Genomic DNA, 19,131 nt, shown 5'->3' with positions numbered 1-19,131 from the left:
TCATACAGACAGACTTTTTTCCTTCTAAATCCCATTTCATAATCCTGCCCTGAGCATCTCATCTCTCAAGATGCGGTCCCTAAAATGAATCTCAGTTCATTGTACTACATGACCCTGAGTGCAGACCTTGGACAGCAGCACTTCCCTGTTTGTTTAACCTCAGTTATAATTAAATTATTTGAGTGCCATACACAATAGCACACAAAAAACGGCATGAGCCACACCCCCAGAAGACAAACTGTGACAGCCTGACTGATTTATGTGGAACATGCTAAATGACACCAACTGAAGATTTGGACCTAAACAGCTTCCTTTTGTAAATATACATTAGATAGACATGTCCTGCAAAAATGCTCATAGGGAGAACTGGGCCTTAGCTAGGATAGAATATTTCCAGAACTCCAGGAACCCAGCAAATTAAAAGGATAAAACCACTGGGTCAGATTCTTATATCAATGAGGGCTAATTCAAGTCTAAAATAGCTCCACTGACTGGAGTTTGTCTAGATTTACAATGGCATAATAGAGATCACAATCTGGCCCATAGCATATAATTATCTCTTCCATTCAACACAGTGAAACCTGTGCTAGTACTCACAGAGTCTTTTCTCCTAACAGCCAGTAAAGCCTCTATTCCCATGAGAGATCTCCCCTATTAATCACAAAAAGTTATATGGCCACCTGTTATAATGGCCAGAGAAACATTCATTTCTTTAGTGGCTTTTATGAACAAGCTATGCTGCATTACACAATTTTTTACATGCGTAAACTGTGTTCTCCCACTGCTTTTGTTTTCCTTCCCTCCTCCGAATTTGATCAAGAATTCTATACAAGCATACAGCTTAAAAAATGTAAACGGACCTTAAAAATGCAGTAATTATTGCTTATGCTACCCACCTCCACTCAGCAGTTGTACCCATCACATCCCTTTTCATGTTTCATCTGTTACTTCAGCTTTTCATGTGGTTACTCAGGTACAGTAAAACTTGATTTTACATATGACTGGTGTCATTGTCTTCCTCTTCTCAGCCAAAATAAGAAAAAAGAGCTAGCCACACATGCACTTCAAGAGCAAGGATAATTCTTCTGTAAGAACTATCATTCTTGCAGACATTAAAAGGAAAGGCGTCTCAAAGAAGTTTACAACAATTTAAGGAATGTTCTTGTACCAAATTTTTTACTCAGTGGTACAGATACAGCTTGTCTTTTTTAAAAAATAAGTTACAACGGAGAAACTGATGAAAATTGTCCATCTAACCATGTAATTAATTGCAGTTAAATGCTGTGCTTAAATACCCACTACACAATAGAAAGAGATTCAAATCACTACCAAGGTACACACAATTTACTTTCATTATGCTTTTCAATTACAGGTGTTTGGTTTGTAATTTCAATTTTGGAAGTTCTTTTCAAGAACAGAGAGTTTTTTGTTGGTTTTTTTTACATTAAATGGAAATAAATACCACCTTTAGAACACACAGGAAATGCAATAAAATGGCCACTTAGGCACTGACATAGTCTAGTCCTTTGAAGCCCTCTAAAAACTACAGGACAATAGGTTTTTAAGCCACTAATGGGTTGGTGCACAGGACAGAATGCTGCCGATTTGACAGCAGATTATGTACTACACAAAAGCACATCTGCAAAAGGTCCAAGGAGATTTTTGTTAAAGATGCATCGTATCCATACCAGATATATTGTGAATGGCTTAATGTTTTCTGAAAAGGTGTGATTCTGATGGGACAAAATATAAGGCATGTAAGTGTTTTCACCTTGCTCCTGTATCCATACTTCATATTTTACCTCCCTGACCTTCAAGTACTTAAGGTTCCAAGGAATCTGCCAAGACACAGCAAGTTTAGCTTCACTAGTGCCCTGGACAGAGGCTTGACATTTGGCATCCCTCACCTTGCCAGGGTACAGACCACTAGTCCACTTCTGCTTCTTGGGTCCAGGCTTAGACTTCACGGTCTGCCTGATCACTTGGATAAGGGAGGGGATATCTACTTTTGTGTCCTGGTAGGCACGGAAAAGCCAATCGGGGTTCCGACAGCAGAGGTGCCGCGGGACCTCTTTGCTCTTTATGATGCGCTCCTGCTCCACCTTGTCTAAGTGAGCAATTCCTCCCTGATCCCAAGGCCTGTCAGGGTAGGTAACAGTGTTTTCCCTATCAGTGTTCTGCCAAGCAATATACTGGAGATCCATGCCAGGGAGTGTTGCCAGTGTTTTGTATGGGGTGTAGTGTTCAGGGTTGATAGCATAAGGAAACAGCTCCACCACAGTAGCCCCTCTTGGCAGGAAGAGAGACATCACTAATTGGGCACCATGCATGCTGACCAGCATGGATGCATTGCTGATCAGACGTACAATATCAGAAAATGAATGATCCTCTAAGGAGACTGTAATGGTTTTCATCTGAAACTCTTGGGCAAGTGCCAAAATTAGTTCTGCCTCATTTAGGATTAGTCTGTTGATTGTTCGACTGAATACAATAATATACTCCTCACTGGAGCTTTCTTCCAAGCTGACATTCAGCTTCTCCATCATGAACTTGGTGAACTGCCTGATCTCATTGCCGGAAACTAAGATGTTTGCCTTTGGGCCTTGGGGCTGCACAAACCCATACTGGTACCACGTGGTGATTTTGGACAGTCCCACGTAGGATTTCGTAAAGCAAAGGAGCCGGCCCAGAGTTTTAAGCTGTTCTTTCAGGAGTGGCTGCTTGTTACTCAGTATCTTGTATAGATCGAAGTGCAGGCCTTCACTCCACCCCTCCATGAAGAATAACCGTGACTCCTGGTCCAAGTCTGGAAACTGCTGCATGGTGTAGTAGATTGGGAGGAGATCATCGTGAAAGACATGCATCAAGTTGTCTGGGTTGAATCTGTTGGTGATCAGTGCCACATCAGGCACAAAGACTGGCTTTGGCATAAATTTCAGTGCAGCAGCTGGCAGCTCCACAAAGTTAAAATATTGGGTATTATGGTCCTCCACTGAGGAGAGATCAAGCAAGGCTGGCTGGAATCGTCTAGAGCCCAAGTTGGGCAACATGACTGAGGAGTTGCTGTGAAAGAAGACAAACTCCTCTGCCTCCGTGGAATAACAGAGGGACTCAAAGCGGCAGATGCGGTCAGTATGCATCCTGCCTGTGCACACCATCCTGGTTCCGTCCTCCACCAGTGCTTGAAGAGCTGCATGGTAATCAATCCGGACCTGAGAGAGCTCCTGAGACTGGCGAGTGAGAATCAGCTCCTCTTCCACCACAAAGACGTGCTCTCGCAGCCTAATGTATTTCCACAGCACAGCTGCAAGGACAGACACTAGCAGAGCATTAAACACTGCTGCTATGTTCATTCTGTAGCTAGATCCTAGCAAGATGACAGGTGGGGAACACAGTGGAAAGGGAAGGCATCATTAATCCTCTTTGACATGGTGAAAGCAAAGACCTGGGGAAAACAAAACAAGAAAGAAACCATCTGAATATGATTTTTATAGCCCTGCTGTAAATCATGTTTTATGAAGTATTCAAAGGAGTTCTGCTTTTTCAGCATTTTTCTGAGAAATGGCAGAGGCGCAAGCAAGATACTATCCAGAACTAAACTTGAGAGCACTGATAATAAAAAAGGGACTGGCTACAAGGAGCAGCTCCCTCTCTAATTTTGATTTCCACCTGTTGAATAAATGTCAAGAAAAGCTTAGTGCAATTTCATTAAAGAACCTGATCAATTATTCCCATTCAGAATGCATCTCCAGTCTAACCTTCTCATAACACATTCTGTAAAGTAGTAGAGGAAGGATGGCCCAATGGTCAGGGCTTGGGAGACCAGGACGCCATACCTTCTTCTGCCATAGACTTTATGTATGACCTTGTACAAATTACTTTTTCTCACTGTACCTCAGCTCTTCATCTGTACTACGCAGATAGTAGCACTTCCCTATATCTCAGGGGTACTGTGAAAATAAATGAAGTCACAACTGTGAATCTTGCAGGGAGCATGGTAGCGAAAGATAAATAAGTACAACAGAGAGTTTTTAGTTCTAGCCATTTTTGTAGTTTATGAGCTTGTCTAGATCCCTTGTTCTCCAGAAAAAATACACTGACCCTCTTCTTTTCAGCTACCCATTTTCAAGATTTCATGGTGTAGCAGGAAAGCCTTTAAATAAAAAAAAATTCAAAGTCCCCAAAAAATAAAGATCCCATGATGCTGACACAGGAGTAGAAAGTCTGTGATCCTGCTCTTGTGATTGGACATTTATTAGGTATACATGTCACTTGTGTCCTCCCCCACACCTCAACTCCACTTCCCCACCCCCAACTCCATCCAACAAACAGCTTAGGGTAGCTTAGACTAAAAGACCAAGTAATTTATACCCCCAAATTGAATAATAATTCATGCTTGCTCCACTACCTTGCAAGAAAAAATTTACAGTTCCAATAAAAAAGTCCAGCTATATACACGCTACACAAAAACCATGCCTAAATATGGTTGGTCACAGCCATAGTACACAAATTATATAAGCAACTTTTCTTCCTACATGAACAAAAGCAAACATACAATTGTTAGTGCAGGAACTTTAAAACCTCTGTTTCAGGGGTTCCTTGTGTGCCTTACAGCTCTCTAAAATGCTCATTACATGTTTATTCTTGTTTGCACTGGAAAGACTAAGTTACACTACACTATAGCAAGGTTTGACAGCTATCAAGTTTAAACACTACTATTCTGGTAGTATGGAATGCACCAAGGAGTACAAGTTACTGGTTTCAGCACTAACCAGCCTAGATCTCGGAGACTAATTTACACCTACATCCTTTTACACTCTGACAGTGTTAAAAGGGCATATGTATAAAGTGGCAAACATGCCCCAGACATAGAAATGGACAAGTTCCAGCACCACACCAAGATACTGCTCATATTATGGCCTCCACAGGTGAGCAGAGGTAGGGCCAGATGTTGAAACTGGCTTCTCTCTACAACATTGTCACAGCAGGCTTTTTGGCCAGATGTGACCATTTCCTCAAACAGCATCAGAATCCATACCCCACCCCATGATTGCTGATGTACAGCCATGAATAGGGATGGATGGATACAGGTGTGAAAATGGCAGCTGACTCAATCCTGGTGCTGACTGCAGAGAAGAGGGGCTAGCAGTGTAGCTGTACAACTCCTCAGTTGTACATTGCTGTGGGCTGCCGGTTAACCCATGAGCAGGCAAACTGTACACAGACCAATCTATCAGCAGTAAAAAGAACAAGTGGAAGTTATGGCCCTGATCCTCAGATATTTCTGCAGCCACTTTGCTTCACAATATGAGCCAAGGGAATCCTTAGAGAGCAGGATTGAAATAGCAAATCAATCACAAGGGACTCCTCCATGACACATGTGGCTCCCACTCCATTGCTCTCCTAGCATAAAGCAGAAGTGCAAGTAATTCAGTGCATGCTTGAGGCTGCTCTACCTCAGGGTGGCAGAAAACTGGTCCAATGTAAAGCCAGCCCTGTAAGGACAGTCCAGAGGTGGCTTTGCACCCCACACTCTCACACTGCTGCAACCTTGGAATAAAGACTACGACTTTTGTCCTCCTTATGAAAGAAACAGCTTGATAGAGAGAGCCTACCTTTGTCAGGGATGACCACATTGTATTAAACTAAGCAAACCCTTTCCTAGCAAGAATAAGTCTGACTTGTACCAGTCCAGAAACTTGGGACAAACTTAAAAGGAAACATACTCCAGTTATTTTTCTCACCTTGTTTTCCAAGGTGTCCAGGGTTGGCTAAGCTCAGATGCTATGCTATAGTGTCAAGGGCCTGCAGCAAGGCAGTATCCTTAGACTTTAAGAGGGCCAACTTCAATGAGCTGAGGAGATTAGTGGGACAGGCACTAGGGTCCTAGAGAGTAGGGGAACTGAGTGCCCAAGATGAGTGGTCGTTCCTTAAGGAGACGATACTCAGAACCCAAGCGGTGACAATCCCAACAAGAAGCAAAGGGGGCAAGAGTGCCCAAAAGCCCCCCTGGCTCACCTAGGGAGGGTCTATCACCAAAGAGGAGTATACCTCCACTGCTCAGGTCTGTAGGGGGGCTGTTAGGAAAGCTAAGGGAGATACGGAACTAGAGCTAGCATCAAGGATAACAAAAAGTCCTTTTTTAAATACATAGGGAGAATGAAGAGGGCCCTGGGTAATGTGGGGCCCCTGCACGATATGCTTGGCAATCTGTTGGTTGCACCAGAGAAGAAAGCAGACCTCTTTAACAATTTCTTCACTTCTATTTTCTTGTGCAGGGACCGGGACTCCTGGGACTCCCCTGACCATGATTCAGGACGGACTCGGGAGAAACTCCGCCAAGCCTAGGGTCAGAACTGGGTTAGAGAACTTCTGGGGCTGGATGTATTCAAATCAGGAGGTTGAGATGCTCTCCACCCCAGGGTATTGAAGGAATTGGCAGGGGTTATCGCAGGGCCCCTGGCATGGCTTTACGAGCACGTGTGGTGCTCTGGCCAGGTGCCAGACGACTGGAAGAGGGCACCTGGGAATACAGAGGGACCCGGGCAACTACAGGTCTGTTAGTCTTACTTCAATCCTGGGGGAGCTCTTTGAGAAGGTTATCAAGGAGCTGCTGTGATGGACCAGCAGCGGGGATGACGCTCAAGGGCAACCAGCATGGTTTCATTAGGGGCAGGTCCTGTCAGACCAATCTGATTGCCTTCTACGATCAGGTCACAAAAATCATTGGATGCAGGTGACTGTGGCATTGATGCCTACACAGTCAGATGGACTGCAAATTGGCTGAGGGGTCATACTCAGAGAGTGGGGGCAGACGAGTCATTTTTGACCTGGAGGGAAGTAGGCAGTGGAGTCCCCCAGGGCTCAGTCCTCAGGCCCGCACTGTTCAATTTCTTTATTAGTGACTTGGACGACAAGGTGAAGAGCAGCCTGTTTAAATTTGCAGACAACACCAAGATTTGGGGTGAGGTGGGCACACTAGAAGGCAAGGACAGATTACAGCAGGACCTGGACAGGTTACAGGGTGGGCAAATGAAAATAGGATGGGATTCAATACTGACAAGTGCAGGGTGCCACACTTGGGCAGTAGGAACCAGCAGCAGACGTATAGGCTGGGGAACTCCCTTCTTGAAAGCACAGTGGCAGAAAGAGATCTTGGAGTCATTGTTGACTCCAGGATGGACATGGGCCGACAATGCAAGAACACAGTCAGTAGGGCTAACCGTACCTTGTCGTGCATCCACAGATGCATCTCAAGCAGGTCCAAGCAGGTGATCCTCCCCACTGGTCAGGCCGCAGCTGGGGTATTGCATCCAGTTCTGGGCACTGCACTTCAAGAGGCATGTGGACAGCATTGAGAAGGTCCAGAGGAGAGCCACTCGCACAATCCGGGGACAGCAGGGCAAACCCTATGAGGAGAGGCTATGGGACTTAACCTGTTTAGCCTTCACAAGAGAAGGCTGAGAAGGGACCTGGTGGCTGTCTACAAACTTACCAGGGGGGCCAGCAGGGAATGGGAGAGACCCTGTTCCCACGAGCACCTCCTGGAGTAACAAGGAATAACGGCCATAAGTTGTTTGAGAGTAGGTTCAGGCTGACATTAGAAGACGCTATTTCACAGTCAGGGCAGCTAGGATCTGGCACCAACTTCCAAAGGAAGTGGTGATGGCTCCTACCCTGAGGGTCTTTAAGAGGAGGCTCAACATTTACCTGGCTGGGGTCATTTGAGCCCAGTTTTCTCTCCTGCCCAGGGAAGATGGTCAGACTAGAAGATCTACAAGGTCCCTTCTGACCCTACATCTATGAATTTATTTCATTGCTATGTGATGCTGGAAGATCCCCCCATTCCATTTTCTGTAGCGGGAGAGGTCTTGGCACTTTCCATTTGAGTAGGCACCATCATCCTTTCATTTAGGTTTGTTATTAGTTTATGTCTGAGCATCAAATATATCTTACTCTTTAGGAATTCAATTTAGGTATTGATTTACCTGCAGTGTTTCTGGGCCCTGATTTTCATTAGGTATCAAGTTCACTGTTAAGTAGGCTGTAAATAATTGTAACCATGACCCACTGGGGATTACTGAAACGGAAATTTCTCATTGGTCTATATTGTATCCAACTACTATAATTGTGTTTTAGGGTGGAGTTTGAACTGATTTCACTCTAAATTTAAGAGAAATTTTGAACACTTTTAGGCTGTCCAATGAACTGACATTGATTTCTTTGCATTCTAAACCAGAGGAGAGTGGCCTTACATGGTTTCTATATTGCTGAAGTATGGAAAGAACAGTGGGACAGGGTTTTATAATTTATCCAAGATTAATGATAAATCCTTGTTCTTCTGTTTTACTGTATTTTACACTCACTCATATTTTTGCATCAATAGCTGCAAGATGGCTATAATGAATAATTCAGCTTTTACAACAAAATTATATTTCTTTCTCAATCATTTTCTCTCTTTCTGCAGATCTTCAATTTCTCCACGCTTAGCAGAGGTAAGTATGTTTTCTCTAGCCATCTGAGTGACAGGAATGGCTGTTAAAAGCTAGGAGTCTTTTAGCAATGCATCATCTTAGGTGTTCCCAGCTGCTCAGAGATTCATAAATCCATGCTTCCTGTTGTTTGGCTGAATGTTGCTTCTAATTGAAATTAAACAAAAGAAAATGGGCAAGAGTGGGGATAAGGGGTGGGGGAAAAAAGTCACAGCCACAATTGAATAGTCGACTCTACCATTTTGGGGTTCTTCCAGAATTTTGGCCCATTTTCTTCAGGATTTTACCACTTGTGTTTCTGTGAGTGAGCACAGCACTAGAAGGAGACACTGGACTGACAGTACTGGTCACAAAGGCCTTTTGCTTATTCCCTGCGGAGTTTGATACCAAGAATCCCAACTGCCGTGGTGCTTCTGGGGCATAAAGATCTGTCCTTGAGGAAGCAGATAACCTTGAAATACTTAAAAGTTTGAGGCCTTCCACTTGGGAGACAGCCTTCACAATGTAAACAGTCTCAGGTACTTAAATTCTCTACCTCCATTTCTCTTGGATAGGCATCTCTGAATGCTCCACAGGTATGGGTACAGTGGTCCATCCCCCTCTCCTGCAGAGTAGCCTTGTAAGAATAACTTAATTTCAGAATGAGAAGTATTGCACCGGCAGCTAAGATGCATTGTCTTAAGGAGTGAAGCCTCCTTAAAACAAAACTAGGCAGCCATACCAGAGGCCTATATTTCTGTAATTTCTGACCCACCATGCTCTATGCTTTCCCCCACCCACAATGACATATTTGAGTGCTGTACCATTGTACCTTCCAGGTCTGTGTCCCAGTTATCAGAGAGATTACAAGGACCAACTTATATTTCTAAAGTGCTTTGAAAAAATAAGGCCAAATCATTCAGCAACACAGGTTACAGAGAACAAACAGAGGCAAGGGCAGAGACTAAACCATGGTGGACCAATCACCAAGAAAGCTAGAAAGTTGTGGAAACCCTCTCTGGGTTCTGGTAGGAAAGACAAGTAGAGAAAGAGAAGAGCAGGGTCTTGAGGAAGGGTCAGCTAGTCTTTGGCTCCTTACATTTTAATTGAAGTTGCCAAAAAAGCACTATCACATTCTCAAGGAAGAGGGCTTTTCAGTGTTCATGTAACAACAGGATCATGCTCCCCCACCACCCCACCATCTTCAGTATTTTCCATCTGACTGTTGCTTCTCTAGTTAAAATTTATTGCTGATAAGCAGTAAAGACTTCAGGAGCACACATCATCTTATCTGCTCAGGAAGTACACGCTGCACAGGCTTTGAGTGTCTGGCAGGATTTTTATTACTGTGCTCTAAGTTTTGACACAGTAGCTTAGCTTCCTGCTGTTAATTGGTGCCAATTTTTTGGAACACCATAGCTCATGCCTGAAGCCTGCCTGCTTATAGTCTGCTTCAGTAAGATAGGTAGCTGGAGCTAATTGAAGGCAGACCCTCTGCTCAAAATGTGTATATTTTTAAAAAGAAGTCCTCCTTATCCTTTATATCCATAAATGACTCTAAAGGAAAGCTTTAGAGACCAAGCTGACTTTTTGCTATCTATTTTTTGTATTGTACATTTCATTCTGCAATAACAAAAGAAATAGACTAGACTTACTGTTGACTTTTTCTTGTCTCCACCAGGCTACCAGGAAAGAAACAAAGCCTTTGCCTCCTACCTACCAGCTAGGATCGAACCTTGAGAGGAGGTATCATTGGTGGCTGTATTACTCAGGTTTTCACACCAGGGTGATGAGCATGGAATGAGACCCCTTTGCGCAAGTGTTTATGGTGTTTGAGCCTGACATCTCTTGGGGCTCTTGCTTGTTTCCTGTACTTTGCTCTGAGTGGAGGGAAAATGGAAGAGGAACAGGCAGTAGGACACCATGGGGATGAGCAATGGAGACAGCAGCTCTGCTCTCCAGTTGTCTGTCGGTGACAGATTTTGGGAGAGGAGGAAAGAAAGATGAAAGGATCTGTCAGGGGCCTGAGGAACATGAAATGACTAGTGCAACAAGAGACAAAGCTGTTGTCTCTGGTAAGATGGAAAAAAGAAAAAGGTATCTGATGGTAGAGTGGTACAAATGGAAAAATGCACCCTGTACAGGGAGGCCACAAAAAGAATATCTTGAATCCACTTGAGTTTTTAATTGTAATTTTCTTCCACTCTGGCCCCTCAAAGAGAGCTGGGTAGAGTTGGTGAGAATTCACAAAGGCAAGATAATTTCAAGTGATTTGCTTTTTAAAATGTGAGAAATAAACACCTGCATTCATCTTATGCATAGTAAGAAAGTGGACTAGGATTGTTCTCTTATAACTTAATCTAATTTCTTGGAGGGTGAAGTGTAAAGAGTGGGATTCCAAATCCCCTTAGGATCTGAGTCACTTTGCTCACATAACTAAGCACTTGTAGGGGTGGCCTTTATTTGGAAAAAATGCTAATTTTAAGACAACAAATTATTTCTAGTTATAAAATTGCTGGTAATTATTTGTCCGCAGATTATGGAGAAACCCTGTAAATTTAAGGGAAGAATTCATGGGCTGTAAATTCATGGGAGGCTAGAGCTTCAAGGCCAGAGCTGAGTCCAGGAACAGTTTAACTTCAGTGACGAAGCTCATATGCATGGAATAAAGCATGAATGTAAAAGCCCCAAAGGCATGTATAAATCAACCCATCCCTACCACCAGCCTGGAAAGGATCCTTGGCCCCCAGCCTGCCAGAAATATGGCAGGAACTCAGCATGACCCTATGGCCAGGGTACAGCACCATAATGAAACCTTAGTTTACATTATGGGGCAACTGCTGCTTTAAGCATGACTGCAGAGCTATAGCTGTCAGCCCCCTGATATAAACACAGCTCTGCTAGCAGGAGTTTGTCTGCCACCATGGCTACACTAATTGTCCCTGCATAGCCAAAGCTTTGCTGACATAAACTGTCTTCTGCTGGCAGAACGGTGTCTACACTAAGATAGACAAAAAGCCCAAGGCTGAGTCAATTCAGTCTTTGCAGGTTAGTCTAAACTGGAGAAATTAAACTGAGAGGCAAGTGAACAGGCATTCACTTCTGATTCAAGAAATGCAGCCACATACCTGTAATGGCTCAGGCCAGAAGCTGGGGGTTTTAGAGCATGCCTTGCAGCCTGCCAGCCGCTGCCAAAGGGAAGGGACTGAAGCTCCAAGGCTTTTCCCTGCTTCTGGCTCAAGAGGAGGGTGTGTGGCCATGTTCCCTGTTCTTTGCTCGAGTCTGGAGTTGGGTGGTGGAGGGAGCAACAGCTTGAGAGGCGAACCCCAGCTGAGGTTCAGGGCCAGGGAAGGGGTTTAAACCCCCCATCCCTGGCTCAGTACGCTAGCCCCAGGCCAGGGTTTGCCGAAGCCCTCTGCTTTCAGCTGTGTGCATGTCCTCTGGTAAACTTGATGCTGCTGAGGGGCTGGAGCATTTTTAATGTGCCTGGCCCTTTCAAGAAGGGGAAAGCTCCCTTCTGAGGTAGCCTGCTTTTCACCAGCTACATTCTATCGCCAAGTCAACATTCCCCCTTTCCTCCCACACCTACCTGTCTCCCACCTATTGTCTCTCATTTCCTCTCATCCTCACTGTCATGCGTTTGCATTTTCACAGACCTGCATTTTGCAGATCGGCTTCTGTTCTACCCAGGAGAGCACACAAATTCCAACAAACTCTCCTATGCTTGAAGAGGGGTGTTTGTGTACAAAAGTTTGCAAATAACAATTTTTCCAACTATTTAGTTAGTCTAATAAAAGATATCATCTCTACCCAAAGAACCAAAGCTGATTCTCACACTCTGCCTCTGTGGGTGGACAAGACGCACTGGGATCTGACTGCTTGATGCCAGTTCAAGTAAGAGTGGAGACAGAGAGCTGAGACAGAACAGGGAAGAGGAAACCTGCTGCAAAACAGGTGAATGAAGGCAGAGAAAAGAATAAGTAACACTGGAGAAGGGAATAGCTTTGAAGGGGAGAATATTTGAAGGGAAATCTTTGGCTGGATGGAACAAAAGTTACAGTGAACTATTTTCTAGGGCTGTGAGAAGCTTCAGACTGGTGCCTCCTGGGTCTAGTGGGGGGGTACCTGGGGTCCCCCTGTGGTCAATTGCTGAGTTGGGGAGGTGGAGAGAGCCCCCAGTGCACTCCCTAGCAGACCTGAAAGTAGACCGGAAGTACTTCCAGTCCACTTCTGGGTTCACTGCCGAGCATGTAGAGGGCCCCACCCCCCGCACTCCTGTGGGACGCTCCATCCACCCCAGCATCGCAGCAATCATGAGCTGTGCCTGCTACCTCAAGGTATGTAGAAAAGACTTTTAAAGCTGTGTCTACGTCCGAATCACTGATTCTTTGAATTCAGCATCGAATCTTCAGATTCAGATTCGCCTGCTTTGCACACCCCTACTATTTTCTATGAATTAGTAATGAATCTAACTTGCTACCATAGCTAGCAGAACAGTTCATGGGTTTGCCGCTGGAGTGGAGAGCTGGGTTTCCCACTCCCACACTCTTGTCAGCTAGCCATCACTGCTCTGGCTAAGGAACAGAGGTGCAAGGCCAACCTTGCTCTCTGGAGCAGACAGCACAGCACAGCACAGCACAGCACAGCACAGCACAGCCCAAGGCTGCAAAGCATCCTGTGATGTTGGGGGACTGTAATTTAGCTTGTACCAAGAAGTGGTTTGAGACAGAAATTTCATAAATCAATTTGACATAAATCAGTTGTCTGATACTACATTCAACCACATATATCTTAAACCAGTTTTAGCCATTTTGAAACTGGTTTATGTGCACTGAACTTCTGTTCTATTACAGGTTTAAATCAGTTTCTGATCACTTAAACCAGTTTATGTGTAACTTCTGTCCCTAGCATAAGGATTTTGCTAATAAAGCCATATCAGCCATGATCTTTTCACATCCCAAGCTCACATAGCTCTGCCAAGAGAATGCTGTCATGTAGGTAAGACCTCAGAAGCTCAGGGACTGCATTTGTAACAGCAAAAATAGCAATATTTAGCCACTACTGCTTGAAGTGAAACACTTTGGCATTACTGGTCCCAACAACTCACCTTCTAAAGCCAAACAGAAAATTGAATCCACCCACACACGTACACAGATTTAAATTAGGCACTGATAGAGATTTTGGGGGCTAATACCGATGGCCGATTTTTAACGAGCCACATCGGCTGATACTGATCTGATTGGGACTATGGTAAGTCTATTGTAGGGGAAGGGGTGAAGGGAGAAGGAAGGGGCGTGGTGGGGACAGATTGAGGCCCCAGTCGTGAGGGAGGGAATGGAGTTGGGGCAGGGGCAGGAGCACATGCTGCACAGCCAAGGCAGGACACAAGATGGAGCCATGAATGGCTCATCTGGGGGGCACAGCTGGCTCTTGCTGCTGCATGCATCCCAGGAGGGCAGGTGGGGCATGTGCCCTGGGAGGGCGGGCTGCTGCTGCAGGCTAGGGCTGGGGGTGGCACCAGGCTCTTCCCAGCAGGGCCTGGGCTGGGCTGGGCTGTGCTCAGGGTTAGCAGCAGTGGCGCTGGGAGCGATGCTACAGGGTGAGCTGCAGCCACCCCAAAATTTGCTGCAGTTCACCTATCAGCGCTGCTGCTGCCACCTGCTCCAAGTGCAGCCCAACTCAGCCCGCCACCAGGAAGAGCCCAGTGCTGTCCTGGCCCCAGCGGCAGCCTGCCCTCACCCCACACGCAGATCAAGGGGCACACACTCCCTATGCCCTCCCAGGGTGTGTACAGCGGCGGGGACCACCCTCTCAACCCAGCATCCCTGGACAAGCTGCTCACGGCTCCATCCTGCACCCCACCCCGGCTATGCACAGCCTGCCCCTGCCCCAGCCCCACTCCCTCCTTCACTGCTGGGGCCTTTATCTGCCCCCACTCCTCTGTGCCCCTTTTCTGACAACAGACTTAACAATCTCTCCACACTGCCAGGCCGCGCTCCTGGCCACCTGCATGCTGTGTTGTGGCTGCGCGCATGCACAGGACATTTATTGGCTACATTATCAGCCTCATCAGCCAAAAAAAAGCAGATTGCCGATACTGCCAATTTTTCTTATATTGATGCCAATCTGACATGGAACCGATATATCAGTTCACCTCTAATTTAAATTCTTGCTTCTTTCACACAAGAAAAGTGCTGGAAGGGATGTTAAAAAAAAAAGGACAGATTCAAGAGTTCTGAAGCCACTGATTTCCTGTTATTTAAGGCCAGAGCCTATTTTTCTGTACATGCTAGATGTCATGGATGCAACCTTGTAACTGCAGTTCTAGGTACCTAGGGTGCCTATACCCATGCTCTGATGCATTCTAATTAGAACACACTGAAGCAGATTCGAATAACTGAGTCTAATTAGAACTCTCCAGTGTGCTGCAGCATCATGTGTATTCAGTGTCCCATTTTTCAAAAAGGCAGCAAGAGTGCTTTAACTAAAGCTTGTTTGACGAGTTTTAGTTAAAGTGCCCCCACAGCCATTTTGAAACACAGGATGCTGAATACATGTGAAGTTGTAGTGTTTTAATTAGAATGGCTGTCCAGGAGCAGCTCTAATTAAAACACTCCCCGGCCACGGAGCACATGTACAGACACCCTTAGAGTCTGTTATTCAACTCGGGACATGTAAACTAGGGTTGAAGCAGAATCAACATAGTGTGACATCAAGACATTTTTAAAGCAAGTCTTTTACAGCCACCTTAGTCTCTGCTGGTGTTCAGAACCAAAGCAGGTTTATCTCCATTCTAAGGCTTCCAATAATCCTTGAAAAAAAAAAAAACCCTATAAAGCAGTCAAAAAGCTGACTTTAAAAGAGAAAGCAAACAAGAAGGCAGGCAATTCCCTTTGATAAAACCTCTGTTTCAAATAGATCTTCAGTATGAAAAAGAGAACAATGGCTATCATGCACCTAACTGCCAGGTGCATCTTTGGAAAAAAATCTTTCTCCCATATAATCAATTAAGTTTGTGTTAACAGAGAGTGGGGAAAAGAACCCTGTTAGCCTCACATTCAAGTTACTGGATTCCATTCAAATAATATTCATAAAATTGTTCTATACCCAAATAACTGACCCACAAAAGATGAATTTTCATACCAGAATTACGATCACCAAGCATTCACATAACCATGAGCCAGGCCTCAAAAAAATCATGAAACTGCATTAAAAATCATGAGATATAAAAGAACACTTGGATCTTTTTACTTTGTTTTAATCAGGAAGGTTAGATACTTTCCTTCTTCGAAAAAAAATCGAAAAAATGCACAACTTTGGAATAAAGGCTACTCTGAAAAACCCCCAGCTATGACAACAGCTGGCAACCATAAAAGCAGTTGTAAGGTCTGTGTATGCGTGTCAGTCTGGGACTGTTACCTGTTGAAGACTCATCAGCAACAACAAAAAATGAAAGTCAGGCTGAGGGAGGAGGGATAGATGAACCTGTTAATAAAGAAGAGTGAGTTCATTGCTATTACGCTTTATACATGCAAATAATCCCACTGAAGTCAATCACTGTGCTCACGTGAATGGGACTATATTGAAGTTAACAGCACTACAGACATGAGTAAGGATCGCAGGAACCTTCCCTTTCCCTTTTTGTTTGGCTTTCTTTCTCTTTCTCTCTCTCTCTTTGGGCACGTATTTTTAAAGAAGTCTTCCCAAACAGTAAAGAAGACATGGCAGAAAGACTGTGAAATCGTGATACAACAGCCAGTTACAACTACATAAAACAATAACTGCAAGAAAGAAAGAAAGAAACAAAGGGCTAATTCCGTAAAACTAAAATTAAAAATAGCCTCTTTCCTATAAACCCCCCAAAGCACCACTCACCAAACCCATTCATGCAACACAAGATTCAGTCACTCTTGCTGCACATCTGGATTTTAGCAGCAATTGGTTAGTTTCTTTTTATTCTGCCTTCACCTCCTTCAAAAAAAAAAACCTTGGACAGCTATTTTAAAGGACAACTACACAATTACATTTCAAGACATTAGCATGAGCCTTTCAGGTTTCCCTTTTAGCATGGTTTCTAGAACCAATATCTATGTGCTGGAAATTTTAAGCAGGAGCCAAAAACGTTAGCAAGCCTAGCACAACCAATAACGTTAAAAAACCTCCTAGGTTAACACAGACTACAGACAGAGCAGAACTGGCCAGGAAAGATTCTTTTTAAAACCATCTATAAAATTTAGTCCATTCCGTCACAGACAGAATTTTCTTCCCAGGATTTATTTGTTTAAAATGATTAAGCAAAACCAAAAGAAAAAATAATTGCATCAAATTGGGATTCTGAAATAAATGACTGACCACCCACATAATCACGAAGGAAAGATTCAAACAGCTCTCGGTTTGAACAGTGGTTTGACACACATGCTAAAAAGCCAAGGAGTACACCAGAAGAGACAGAACAACCTGCAAAACTGGAGTCAGAGCTGCCTGTGCTCAGCACAGTAAACGGAGCACGATTACAATTAACACTACCCAAAGAAGCACATTAATTCCAAGCATCTGCAGCTTCTTTAATCTTGGAAGTAGTATCACTAGTAGATTAGGGTTTCAGCACATGCATGCATACCTGATGTTGCTAAATGAAAAGAAATGCTATCCAGTGTCTCTCTCTCTCTTTCACAGGAAAATGAAAAATCATAAAAATACAAGGGCTGCCAGAGCAGCGAAATACTCTTTCCAATCTTCTTTACCATCCACTATGGGAAAAAAAAAAACCTTCTCAGAGCAGTAACCAGTGCACCGCACCATCTGCAGACTGATCTACCTTTCTCCCCCAGCTCTGAGCATGCTCTGTCTGTCAGCAGTGTCCTATCGCTCCAGCCAGCTCACCTCAATTTGTTAGCCTCCCAGAGGTCAGCGTTGCATGCAGGATGATTTGCTGCAGTATTCCTGCAAATCCCCAAAGGGCAGCCACGCTGAAACAAATACGATGGTGCTGTTTTACAGAGCTGAGCATGTCTGGGAGACAGACAGGAAGCTGTTTTTAGAGAGCTTGCTTTTAGGTAATCATACAATAAAACCCCAAATGCTCCATACAAAGAAACAAAAGAGAGAACAAAATATGTCTATAAGCAGAACAAGAGAAAGCTAATAAAAATGCCGTTAGCAATTTCCTTAGCTTCTTGCAAGAGCTTTTCTAGCCATGATGGTCAGTGAATGGTTTAGTATAGAATGAGGTTGCAAACATACTCCTTCAAAAACACAGGGGATTGAGCCAACTACTTCTTACTATGAAAACAGTTTTAATAGATACAAAAGTCACACAGTTAACCTGTAGCTAGAATGGAAACTTTTAACTGAGTCCAAGTTAGACAGGAGTGATCATTTCTCAGTGCAAGCTCAGCTGTGATTTTAGCCAGTGCACCTCACTCCTCCCTCATTTGCACAGCTCGCTCCCACCAGCACCAAGGTGGTTTAGAAGAGAAACTAAGCACAAGAAAAATAGAAGAGAAACCCAGTCCCCAGTCCTGCAATCAGATCTGAATGCAGGATCAAGCACCCAGTTCCACCAAAATCACTGAAGAAACTGCTTTTGACAGGGAACGGTCCCAATATATAATAGGCCCTTTTAGATTTCTCCCAGTGGTAAGGCACAACGGGGTGTAGTGCTATGGGTGGCTATGGCATCTTGCTATGATTCCAGAAGGCATGAGCCTGAAGCCTCACTTCAGATTTGTGTTGAAGGCTGGCTCCAGTTGTAAATGGGCATCTGATCATTTGGACTGGGGAGTCAAAAGAGCTGGCTATGTAGTCATGCTACATGCATCACTCCTCCCCATCTCCTCTTGTGTGTCCGCTACAGAAACTGGTATATTTTAACCTCACCAGCCCAGCCAGATGCAAGGCTCAGACAGAGCTTTGGCTTTGACTTTTGATTTAAGTAAGGCTTCAGTCTTGCAAACTGGCCCAACAGGAACTCTACCTACAAGAAGCTCATTCATGGCCTAAATATTTGCAGGACCAAATATTATTCAGATTATCTCCAGATTATCTCCCCCACATTTTTTTTCAGGTAAATCTGTAAAGATGAAATGAAACTGATGAATGGAACATTTCATTTCTTCAGCCTCTGCATCATGGATATACATATTTTATGTAGAAAAAGGCTTTAAGAAACATAAAGTGGTTACTGTCAGATGAGAACATAGGGAAGGTGGTTTCCCTCTTTCATGACAAGAATTATCCTAGCTCATCAACAGCATGATACCCCTTTTTCTCCCTAATGACTGCTATTGGCTTCTGGGGAGTGCAGGTTTAGGGTGAGGCTGTTGTTTTCATCTGAGGCTTTGGCCATTGATAAGTAGGGTTGCCAACTGTCCATAAATTTACAAACAGCCCATAAAAAAAATAAACAACCATGACCTTGACTGAAGATCTGTCATTGGAATGAGCCAGGAATACAATTTGCTGAAGGACAGACAGAGCAGGGAAGCACCACTTGGTATCAGCTCTTCCCTGCCACCCAGCCACATGCTGCTACTACTGCTGCATCCCAATGCTTGCCTGTAATGCTGGTCACCTCATAGGCAGACAGGGTCATGCAGCCCTGGGCAGCAGTGGAGGGAGTGGAGCTGTGGAGCTAGAAGGAGGGAAAGGTAGAGAGTAG

The 19,131-nt window shown here is 44.3% G+C and overlaps 1 protein-coding gene across 1 annotated transcript; it reads right to left on the bottom strand.

Moving 5' to 3' along the window:
• Positions 1 to 1,159: 1,159 nt before the first annotated feature.
• On the bottom strand, positions 1,160 to 17,263 carry POMGNT2 (protein O-linked mannose N-acetylglucosaminyltransferase 2 (beta 1,4-)). The gene is made up of 2 exons (XM_019536525.1): positions 17,092 to 17,263; positions 1,160 to 3,445 (listed from the first exon to the last, which is right to left on the bottom strand). Exon 2 carries the CDS (start codon positions 3,351 to 3,353, stop codon positions 1,617 to 1,619), a length of 1,737 nt encoding a protein of 578 aa, XP_019392070.1. The 5' UTR covers positions 3,354 to 3,445; positions 17,092 to 17,263; the 3' UTR covers positions 1,160 to 1,616.
• Positions 17,264 to 19,131: the final 1,868 nt, after the last annotated feature.

This window comes from Crocodylus porosus, unplaced genomic scaffold (genome assembly GCF_001723895.1).
Source record: "Crocodylus porosus isolate Cpor-Errol unplaced genomic scaffold, CroPor_comp1, whole genome shotgun sequence".
Classification (NCBI taxonomy): Eukaryota; Metazoa; Chordata; order Crocodylia; family Crocodylidae; genus Crocodylus; species Crocodylus porosus.
Note: the sequence above shows the minus strand (reverse complement) of the source record. Positions and strands in the feature narration are given on the sequence as shown.